Source organism: Pyricularia grisea, assembly GCF_004355905.1.
Source record: "Pyricularia grisea strain NI907 chromosome Unknown Pyricularia_grisea_NI907_Scaffold_4, whole genome shotgun sequence".
In the NCBI taxonomy this organism is placed as follows: Eukaryota; Fungi; Ascomycota; class Sordariomycetes; order Magnaporthales; family Pyriculariaceae; genus Pyricularia; species Pyricularia grisea.
In genome coordinates, this window is record NW_022156718.1 from 1,240,221 (window position 1) to 1,250,907 (window position 10,687).

A 10,687-nucleotide genomic window follows, 5' to 3' on the forward strand; every position below is an offset into this window, starting at 1 on the left:
AGGTTGCGCCTCTTTCTTCGTTTCGAGTCCCATTTTGGCTTTTTGGTCTTACTTCCCAATCTCTATCAAGCCAAGACGCAACTTTAACGATTCAGGTTTTGATCGGCTATTTCGTACGCAAAGAACCCTCGTCATAGACCTACCTGGCTTGGTTGAGCATGTCTAGTAACACCCACCAAAATAACCTGGTACCTGAATCTGTGTTCCCAAGACGGAATCGGCAACGGAGTTTATCGGGTTTGTTTTGTTTGTTTGCAAGAACTCTTTTTTTTTTTTCGAATCAGAGCAAGCAACCAAGACTTGGGGTGAAAGTTCAGTCATGATTATGTAGGTAATAGGTAAGGTAGGCAATCCTGCAAAGGGTAATACTGCAACACTCTAGGATCTGGCCACATGGCTATGCCAAAGTCCTCCCAACATTCCTCTTTTTTTTTTTTTCTTCATTGCACAGGCACGATGAGACGATCAACATCAGGCCCCCACAGCCCGCCTCCAGCTCCCGACACCACAATGGTGTTGTCGATGTTGGGACGCAGCTGCACGTTGAGCGTGCTGTCCGACACGCCACCCCTCGTCGGCTCAAAAGCCAGCCTGGTCGGGGTTCCACCGTTGACCGCGACGTTGGCGTAGCGCGGGTTCCCATCGCCGTTGGCGAACCTGATCCTCACCGTCGTGAGTGCGCCGTCGGGCGCGTAGCTGCGCACCTCGGAGATGGTGACGGTCCCGTTGACGTCGCCGCCGATGTAGCCGGCCGCCGAGCCGCCCGAGCAGCCGCTGCACGAGACGACGCGCGCCCCGCCGCCCATCTGCCCGGCCTCGCCCTCGTACGTGTTGGCGTCGCCGGCCGGCTGCCAGGACGCGCCGGGGGAGGAGGCGTTGGGGATCCAGGCGTCCCTGTTCTTGAGAGTCACGTTGGTGCCCGAGATGTCGAGCGGCAGCCAGATGTAGGTGCTGGACTGCAGGTTGGTCGACACCCACCGGTCGCCCAGGTACATGACGTTGCCCGAGTCGCCGCCGTAGGGGAGGATGTAGGTGGTCTGCGACGAGTAAGTTTTGCTGCCCTTGTCGGCAAACGTCTGCCAGGCGCTCCAGGGGCCCGAGATGGACGTCGCGGTGCTGTAGACGTTGTCGTTGGGGTCCCACCCCGTCAGTTTGGAGCCGAACATGTAGTAGATTCCGGAGCGCTTGAGCATGGCGGGCGCTTCGATGTGATCGCTCCACAGGTAAGTCGAGGTGTTGGCGGCGAAGCCGAGGTAGTCGTTCGTCAGGCGGTTGATGCGCAGACCGTTTTCGCGCTGCAGGGGATGATGTCGGCGTTTTGTGGTCAGCTGTCTGCAATCTACAAAGAAAGCCTCGAAAGGGCTAAATATATACTGGGTTAGGAGGCTAGGAACAGGTAAACCTACGTCTTCAGTAAGCAGATACGCGGTGCCATCGTCATCCTTAAACAAGCCGCTATCTCTGCTCTGGAACCCAAGAGGCCGGGCGCTCCCCAAGTAGGCTGTTGAGATTTTGAAAGACAACCTTTTGTTAGCTCTGTCATAATGCTACAAGAAATCCCACCATTGATCGCTTCGCACACCCGCCCAGGTCAACAACTCACTGTATTTTCCGCAGACCGAATCGCCCACGGCAACACCAGCCTTGGCATCCTTGTAGTCTGAGCTGTCAATGTGCATCCACAAGACGTACTTTTGCGTACGCTCGTTGAAGATGACCTTGGGCCGCTCGACGACCCTGTTGGGGCCTAGATCGCCGGCCTCGGCGGTGCGCGACAGCAGGGCACCCTCGTACCGCCACCGCACAAGGTCTGTGCTGGAGTAGCAGTTGACGTTCTGGAAGGCGCTGCCGTTGGTCTTGTCCTCTCCAATCATAAAGTATGTGCCGTTGACGACGATCATTCCCGTGCCGTGAGCTTGGATATGTTGGCCGTTGTCCTATTGGAGGGGTCAGTAAAATCGGAATGCAGTAAACAGGGAATACAGGCAACGAATCAAGTACGTACCGCTGTCCATGTTCCTCCGGGCACAATCTGAAGTGACGCATATGCGCCCGAGAGGATGGCGAGGCCAACAGTGGCCGAACGGCGCAGCGGTGCGAGCATTTTGGGTTCTATACAAACCGCCTTCCAGAATTTGATTACCACTAGACTAGTGCTTGACAGACACAGTTGCCCGTATGACGGGACGATGACGGTCAAGGTGCCAGATGAACAGAGGGAACTGGGCAATAGACGACATAAAAAGGAAAAAAAAAAATATATAGCGATAGTTCTGTATTTCTTGGGGACATTTTTCCTATGCCCATTTATATATACATTCCCACAATATAGAAATTCCCACAACAAGGCTTGGGGTACAAAAAAATCAGACTTTGGAAAGGGGGAGTTCGTATAATCCCTCCAATTAACTGACAAAGGAGCTTCAACACAACCCAAATCTGGTAAGGACGTACTTATAATTAAAGTGGTATTTTGGTATACATTTTTGGTATGATTGTGGGGAAATACAACCAAGGTAACCCCAGGTTCGTCATGATGCGGGTCGACCACGACTCGTTCTTGGTGGACTTTCCCGGCCTGCAGACTGGGGAGGCGTGGGTGCGTGGATACCCTAGGATGGTGCGCGTGATGCTTGTTTTTCCTCGGGTGAACCCTTCCTTGATTATACGTACGGCACGTAGTATCGTGGTCAGAAACCTCAAAAATTTGCCGCCGACCCTGTGATTGATTTCTTTTTCTTGACTCCGCATGTGGGTGCCGCTCGTTGTATTATTGAGCCGAGGCGCGTATATGAAACCTGATATTTGGGCGTATTTTCTTACATGTAACTTCAATAAGAACACGCTGGAATAAGTAAGGTACCTAGAAAAAAATGTATTAATAAGTGGGGTTGGTACCTATTAGGTAGGTAGGTAAGGGGTACCAGTCATGCCCCTTCTCTACTACCCATACTGGAGAACCTACCGCATGCATTCTATATTGCCACTTGTCCCCTCTGAGCATTCCCCTTTTCAGCATCGCCAGCTGTAGCAACACTATTTTCAGCAATATCACCGCTACCAACATCAGCACCACCACCACCACCAACACCCACACCACTAACACTCCTCTCCAGAGCAGCAGCCTCACCCTCTCTCCCCTGCCTCCTCAGCGCCCTAGCCAACCTCCTTGCCCGCTTCGCCTCATTCTCCTCCTCCTCCTCCCTCATGCGCCGAATGATAGGGCTTCGCGCCCTGATCCTATCGCCGTACTTGTAAAACGCGATGGGGATGGGTATGAACAGCACCTCGAGCAACCCCAACAGCGTGCCGGCCCAGCGCGGCGTCAGCGCGGCGTACATGGCCGCACCGGCGAGGGGCAGGGTGCCGCCAAAGAGCGACCTGACGACGGCGTTGCCGGCCATTGCGCTGGCGCTGTATATGCCATAGGCCGAGGTCAAGTAGCTGCTGCCGTAGATGAAGACGAGCGTGTTTCCGGCGCCAAACGGGATCCCCGCCGCGATGGGCACGGCCCAGTGGATGGTGACGGGCAGCGACGTCTGGGCAAAGACGAGCTGACCCGTCGCTGCCAGCACGGCGCCGATGACCATGGCGCTGGCCGACGCCTCGGGCGCGACGCGGCCCGTGGTCGGGTCCTTGGGGTGCGAGTTGATGAGCCGTCGGAGGAGTGGCTCCGCGGCGATGGCGAGCAGCGTGCCGATGCCGATGCCGACAAAGGCGAGACCTGATATGCCCGGTCCCCACCCGCGGTGCTGGGAGAAGACGATGGGGTAGGCGACGAAGCAGAGGTAGCTATGTTTTAGGTTTGGAAACTGAGTTAGTGGGAAATCTTGGGAAGGGTTTGCGTTCGTGGAGTAAGCCACTTGTAGGTGTGAGATGACTTACAGGATCCCGTAGATCAAGGAAATCCTATCAGTCGATAAGCAGCGTCAGTCGGCAGATCTATACACCAAAAGCGATCAAAGGAAAGCCAGCAGAGATACACACCATAGATTGAAAAACCACAAAATAGGCTCCGTCACAGCCAGCACAAACGGCCTGGCCATGTTCTCCTTGAACAGCTGGACCTTTGAAGAAGCCGCATCATCATATCTGGACCACCACCTATCGTCACCCGTCTCCTTTCTCCTGCGTTGCGCCTTTGCCCGCAGCAAGGCTGGAGCGTACGTCTCGCGGACCGTAAACATGAGAGCAAAGGCCACGGCACCCAGGATCAGCACCAGCCAGTTGTCCCACCGCCAGCCGTAGGCCTGGTACACGAAGCCGCCGATCAGCGGGCCCGTCACCGGCCCGTTGAAGGGCGCGATGGAGAAGAGGGACATGCACAGCGCCCGGTACTTCTCGTTCGATATGTCGACGACCGTGCCGGGGCTGTTGGAGATCATGGCGGCGCCGAACACGGCTCTGGAGGGTGAGAAAGAAAAAGGTCTCTTTGTTAGTACGGTTTGGGGCCAACGGTTGAGGGCAGTTGGATATGGTGATATCAAAATGAACAAATGAATAAGAAAGAAGGGAGAACAAGAAAAAAAAAAAAGAAAGAAAAAACTCACCCAAAAAACCGCACCACTATAATCTCCTCAAGCGAAGTAGCCACGCCCGTAGGGATCACAAGAATAGTGAAGCAGGCCATGCAGATGAGATAAACCGGCCGGCGGCCATACAACTCACTCAGCGGGGCCAGCACCAAACTCCCCACCGCCAGACCGACGAGGTAGCTGGTGACGCCGAGGGTGGCGATGGTCTGGTTGGCGAGGTTAAACTCAAGCACCAAGCCCGGGATCGAGGCCGTGTAGCTTGTGCTGTACAGGACGGTCACCCACGTCGAGAAGGCGACGCAGAAGAGCACCCACCCGCGGTACCAGAGCGGCCAGTCGCGCGGGTTTTCGCTGTTCCTGCCCCCCTTGGTCTCGTCGTCGTCGTCGGTGCCCGCGTCGTCAAACGTCACCTCGTGCTCCGGCATCCGCGACGCCGTGCTGCCGAAGCTGGTTCCCGTCCTGTGCCGTGACATGGACGCGCCCCGGCCGCCGTCGGCATCATCTGCATCATGGCCGTCCGAGGAGAGGTGCGATGCTGCCGTGGTGCGCCGGGACAGCGCCGTGAGAGACTCCTCCGAGAGGCCGCCCGACGGGTCTTGACTGGGGTTGTGGGGGTGTTTGTGTCCAGTCAGCGTGGCCAGGGGCTGCTGCTCGCCGTGTCTGCCGTGGCTCCTCTGTTCTGTTTTCAAGTCGATGGCTTTGTCGTCTGTTTCGGATGTGTCTGACAGAGAGGATGCTTCTGTCTGCTGCTGCTGTTGCAGTTCATCCTTCTTTTCCGAATCCATCTCAAACGTCGGCTATATTCCCCGTAGTCGTTTCCTTGGTTGGATGTGTGAAAGGCAGCTTCTTCTCCGACCGCCCTTTTGGTGGCCGCAAAAAACAGTTTGAAACCCCCCCCTCGGGCTAGCTGTATCTTGCTTTACCAGAACAATGTGACAAAAATACGGGTCCCCTTATTTAAGAGACTATCTATATGTAGACAGCCTCGGTAAAAAAAAAAGCAGCGGAGTAAATCCAGGAGGTGACAGGAAAGGTGGGCTTTTTTATATGATATGCCATGCCAGGGACCATGCATTGAAACAGTCACCTTTGATATGAAGATTAACGGTACAAAATTGGCCCGAGATACCAAGTTTTCTTGAGCAAACAAGCAAACAATATCCAAGAGCTGACAGTGTCTTTGCCCCGGACCAAAAGATGAAGAGCGAACTAGGGATAAGCCCGACTGACAAATCCAAATAAAAAATTGGATGCAGAAACAGAAATACAGACACCACCTCCAATTTTGATCGGCATAGAACCCCATTCAAAGAAAAACCGACAACCCGTACCATACAAAATCTGCCCCGCTATGCCGATAGATGGTATCATCAATCGCCTCAGGGGGTAGCAGTTTATCAGTCTATGACTCCACACAAGCGTCGTCTCTCACTGGTGGGACTGGCTACTTTCGGACTTTTGCCAACCTCGAGCTAGCCTACTGCACGTAGTAGAGCAGAGAACTATCAAGGGCAAACACGGATACATCGCGGCAAAAGACTGCGAGGAGGGGGGAGACAAAGAGAAGAAAAAGGGACTGTAAGAAAATGGCTTGGCAATGTGACCCTGCGATTTCCAACCCTAGTCTCGGCCGACCTCATGACCTTATGACCGAACATTCTTGGGTGACGTGAAGAACAATTGTGCGGTATAGCACCGCTAGTTGGATTATTAGATCGCGGTATCCATTCCGCAGCTCGTTTATTCTGTCTGTTGTGCAAGACGAAGCGTTGTCACCTGGTGGCGCCAAAAAAAAAAAAAAAAAAAAAAAAAAAAAAAAAACAGCAACAACAACAACAATAATAAAAATCCAAAGATAAGCAGATGGTATACTCGTATCTACTCTAATATATAAAATCTTTACGCCGATATTCGGAAGGTTGCTTCACCGCAAACCGGTCTTCTTGGACTTTAGCATTGTGGGCCTGGTGGTGGATTGTTTCGAGTTAGTTGAACATAAATAACACCGTTGGGAGCCCAATACGGACGACCTTAATTACTCACGTAGCAAAAGCGGGTTTGAAGTCAACGGATCCTTCCGCCTGCTTCCGGATTCAACCACTTTCGCCCCACTATCATCGTATTCCAGCCAATTCTTATCGTAGTACCTTATACCTGTCAGGCACCTCCCTTAATTAACCAGCGTCCAAGCTTCATTTTTATGAATCTCTATTAATAGAGCCACTGTATTTAATAATATTGTAACCTTTGCGCCTGTCTGCCCCTGTTGTCCTTATTTGTTCCTTCCAGTGCGCCTGCATCCCAAGTTTTCCGTATACTCTGCGCCCATATCTCTTTTTTTGGGGGGTATTGCTTTCTCTCCATGTACATAACCCACTGACTATTCATCATGCAGCTTCACATAACCCTCTACTGGTAATTACCCGATAAAAAAAATAAAAACACAAGAGAAGTAAAAGCCCGCTTGTCTGGTACTAGTAAATCAGATGAAATAACCCGGGTAAGCCATTAAGGGATGGCAACTGAGATGAAATATGTTTCCCACACCAAATCAAAATAGTAGGACACAAGTCGTGTAGACGTAACCAGCAAAGCTCCAATAACGCCTTCGATCGCAGACAACACAACGGGGTTCTCTCAACCAAAAACCCCCGGAGACTTGAAAGCATCCAGCCAGACCCCCACAGACGAGTAGTTAAATAAACAGGGGTATTGAGGTAATTAAGAAATAACCGCAAAGGCGAGCCGTACAAGTTTGGCACTTGATTGTTCGCACTTTTTCCAGGAGATATTATTATTTTCTCAGAGGTCAATGACCATTCCCGAGAACTGTGGGTTGGTGCCTGCTGGGTTGAGGTCATCACCGAGAGAGCCGTTTGCTGTCTTGGTCGAACCGTCTTGGGCCAGCTTCTCGGCCTTTTCTCGCTCTGCCTGCTCCTTTTCGGCCTTGGTAGCGCGTGGCTTGCGAATCTGACCGCCTCGAGAGCCTGGACCCCCACCACGTCCTCTTCCAGTCGTCGTGGTTCCACGCGTCGTGCCACCACGCCCACCACCCCGACTGCCTCGTCCACCTCCACGCCCGCGCTTAGCAGGTCCCTCGGATCTAAACAAAAGTTGAGTTAGCAAAAGAATGTTAAAATGAAGAAAAATAACACAAATAGTAACGTACCCTGGTGCTGGTTTCTCCACTTCAGGGATGAGCGGGCCCGAGTAGACAAAGAAACCATCCTTGCTAGCCGCGGCTTGTTCCTCCCACAGCATCTCCGAGTCGTCAACGAAGTCGTCCTCCTTGTCGTACTCGTCCTCCCTCCAGTTGCGTTTCCTGCGCTGCTTCTTCATCGGCGCGCCATCAGCTCCGCTAGCTGCGTCGGCACCAGCTTCCCCAGCACTGGCGGCGCCGTTGCCGCCTTTGTTCTCGGCGTCGCTGTTGTCGCCATCCGATTCTTTGTCCGTCTCCTCATCGCCCGTCTCACGACCGGAAACATTCTTCTCGAGTGCAGAGGCAGCAGCAGCTATGCGAGCCTTGCGGTCGCGGTGGGCGGCCTCACGAGGATGCAGAGCATCCCAGCCGTACTTGTCCTCTGCCATGCGCATAAAGTTGACATACTTGTTCGACTCCCCGCGCAGAGGTATGGAAAGTACAATCGATGGCGCTGCCTTCTTGTCGGCAGGGTTAACTTTCCCAAAGTCAAGAATCGATCGTTCGCTGTCCTCATCTGGGAAATCTGGGACCGGAGGCATCTTGACCGGTGCAGATATCCTTGGTGACGATGCCGCGCTCGCAACCTTCTGCTGCTTACGCTCTTGGAGGGCTACCGACGTTACTTTCTTGCTAGGTGCAGACGTAGGTGCTGGCGGAGCTGCCTCTTCTGGGGAGGAAACCGAGGCACAGCTCTCAGAGACTTCTGCCGATGCTTTTGCCGACGAAGCTTTGGGTGTTGCCTTTGCCAATGATGTCCTAGCTGACTTGGTTGTCGATGCCTTGGTAGATGGCGTGGAATCTTTGGCCTTACCCCCCGTTGACTGCCTCTTGGCTGGCTTAGTGACCTCTGAAGCTACCAACTCCTTCTTAGACGCCTTCGATGCTGAGGCTGGCGCCTCTGGCGAAGCAGTAGGTGCAGGAGTCGGCTTGGAGGTAGATGGAGCGGGCACGGTCGGTGCCTTCATCTCATTCGACGGTGAAGTGGGGGCTGATATCGACTCGGGGTAATTGCCATACACTTTCTTGGACGGCAGCAACGGAGATCTTAGCGGCGCAGCTGCGGAGGAGGAAGGAACTGGGTCGATGAGGCTGGTAATCGAGGGTGATGCACTGGCCCGATTTTGCATTTGGGTAGGTGCGCGAGGTGAGCCGAGGGAGCCGGTGCCCCAAGGGTCGCGAGTCACCATGGTCTCCCTGACAGGGTCGTAGTTGGAAGAACGCACAGGGTCGTAGCTCTGGCCACTGTTTCTAACTGGCGGCGGCGAGCGCTGCGGTGATGGCGGGTCATCGTGGTTGAGTAGACTGTGCATGGAGCTGCGAGCCGGGGCCTTGGGCGGAGCTGGGGGCGGAGCGGGCTGTTGACTTCGCGAGGGCGAATCAAGGTCCATGCGAAGATTCGTAAGGTCGGTGATCTTTGGCTGGCGAGAGTCCAGACCGACGGAAGAGCTCCTCTTGTCGGGAGCACCATCGAGTTCGGTCGGGGGCTGTTTCCGTTTACGCTGAACAGGAGGTGCGCTGGGGTCCTTGGGCTTGCGCGGCCTCCGCTGCTTAGCGGGGGCATCCGTGCTTGCAGCCGATCCATCCTCGGCGGCAGCAGCCTTCTTTGCTGCCGCTGCCGCTCCAGGCTTGCGGCCTGGCTTCTTCCGCGGAACGCCAGCTGCCGTCAAGGGCACATTGTCCTGAGGTGCTGACGGATGTCCCAAGTCAAGGCGGAACCTGGCCTCAGTGTCGACAACGATTTCGTCGCCCATCGCTATATTGGCGCGTCCCTGAATAAGACGGGACGGTGAGCCGGGATCTGATATTGAACCTGAAGGTGGTGACGACAGAGATGGCGACGAGCTGTACTGGGCCATACTTTCCCGGCGCCACTTCCCTGCTTCTAACCACCACGTTCCCCCTCCCACGTCGCAACTCGAGTAGAATTGCTCTCAGAGGCGCAAGATGCTTTGGGTTGATATCTCCGCAGTGGCGTTATGAGACTTGTTGACAACAAAGTGATGCACAAGTTCAAGTTGGCGTAAATACTTTCCAAGTTGTCCAGATGGCGTCACTTGCAATCTAAAACGAACGATAGGTCCATTTATAAGTAAATTAATAGAAAGTGATGTGTTTTTTGGCGACCGAATCAACCCAATAATGTTATCAGTGGGTATATGCTTGTTCAGACAATTGGCCGGTCAGTTGGTTAATTAGTCGGTTTTTTCCCGTGACGGCCGATCGGTTGGTGACGGAATCTCCAACTTGCAAGTGGCGGCAGCTGCCTACCGGCCGAGTACTGATGCAATGGTGGACTGGGTAACGTGACCTTAGTCGGGTAGACTTTGTGTGGTGGTGGATCCTAGCGTGGTCGAACTGCAGTTGCAGGCGTGCGTGCAGGCAATTCCCAAAGTGGAACCTTGGAGAGTTGCGAATATCCTCACGCCCGATCGTAAAGCAGATGCCAAAAAAAACCCGATCGACCCAACTTCCAAATCGTGATCAAGAGTCCAACAGGGCAATCGGTAACGGTTCAATGGCGGAAAATGACGCAGACGACTTTTCTGCGTCGAATGATACCAGTTTCGTAATGCTCAAGATGGGCGTCGCGATGCTGTTGATGGAAAATAGAAAAATGAGTGCTGCCAAATGGCGCTGTGGTGGTGGAAAAAAATGGTGGGAGAAAGAGAGAGATTAGTGGCGGTTGGGTGGGAAGGAAAATGATGGGGATAGCTGCGTTTTGAGAAAAAAAAAAAAATGTAAAATGGTTAATTTTTTTTTCGATTTGTTTTGGGCAGAGTGCAGACGGAAGGCGGAAAATTGGGCCCTGGACCATCGGGAATAGAGTCAACTGATGACCAGGGCGAAAAGAATAAGAGAGATTTAAGCACGTACTGTACGTACTGTAGCAGCAAGCGAGCGAGCAAGCTTGCTTGGGGGAACAAAAAAGCCAGCGGGACATGACGGGGGG

The 10,687-nt window shown here is 53.6% G+C and overlaps 3 protein-coding genes across 3 annotated transcripts; all 3 read right to left on the minus strand.

Moving 5' to 3' along the window:
- Nucleotides 1–440: 440 nt before the first annotated feature.
- On the minus strand, nt 441–2,104 carry PgNI_07102 (uncharacterized protein; the record flags this gene model as incomplete). Its single annotated transcript, XM_031127119.1, has 4 exons — nt 441–1,295; nt 1,407–1,501; nt 1,604–1,937; nt 2,006–2,104. The coding sequence occupies 4 exons, from the start codon at nt 2,102–2,104 to the stop codon at nt 441–443; spliced, it is 1,383 nt and encodes a 460-aa protein (XP_030980590.1).
- Nucleotides 2,105–2,483: 379 nt separating this feature from the next.
- PgNI_07103 (uncharacterized protein) lies at nt 2,484–6,012 on the minus strand. Its single transcript, XM_031127120.1, has 5 exons — nt 4,551–6,012; nt 3,988–4,404; nt 3,886–3,909; nt 2,966–3,792; nt 2,484–2,863 (listed from the first exon to the last, which is right to left on the minus strand). Exons 1-4 carry the CDS (start codon nt 5,318–5,320, stop codon nt 2,976–2,978), a joined length of 2,028 nt encoding a protein of 675 aa, XP_030980589.1. The 5' UTR covers nt 5,321–6,012; the 3' UTR covers nt 2,484–2,863; nt 2,966–2,975.
- A 737-nt stretch (nt 6,013–6,749) lies between these two features.
- On the minus strand, nt 6,750–10,595 carry PgNI_07104 (uncharacterized protein). The gene is made up of 2 exons (XM_031127121.1): nt 7,705–10,595; nt 6,750–7,638 (listed from the first exon to the last, which is right to left on the minus strand). Exons 1-2 carry the CDS (start codon nt 9,591–9,593, stop codon nt 7,338–7,340), a joined length of 2,190 nt encoding a protein of 729 aa, XP_030980596.1. The 5' UTR covers nt 9,594–10,595; the 3' UTR covers nt 6,750–7,337.
- Between the last annotated feature and the right edge of the window lie 92 nt (nt 10,596–10,687).

Bases quoted from the DNA above. Each gene is read 5' to 3' on its own strand.
- PgNI_07104 (XM_031127121.1), bottom strand. From the start codon at position 9,593: ATGGCCCAGTACAGCTCGTCGCCATCTCTGTCGTCACCACCTTCAGGT. The intron at 7,639-7,704 runs GTACGTTACTAT...ACTTTTGTTTAG, and splicing joins GTGGAGAAACCAGCACCAGG to ATCCGAGGGACCTGCTAAGC.
- PgNI_07103 (XM_031127120.1), bottom strand. From the start codon at position 5,320: ATGGATTCGGAAAAGAAGGATGAACTGCAACAGCAGCAGCAGACAGAA. The intron at 4,405-4,550 runs GTGAGTTTTTTC...CTCACCCTCCAG, and splicing joins ATAGTGGTGCGGTTTTTTGG to AGCCGTGTTCGGCGCCGCCA. The intron at 3,910-3,987 runs GTGTGTATCTCT...ATCGACTGATAG, and splicing joins TTGTGGTTTTTCAATCTATG to GATTTCCTTGATCTACGGGA.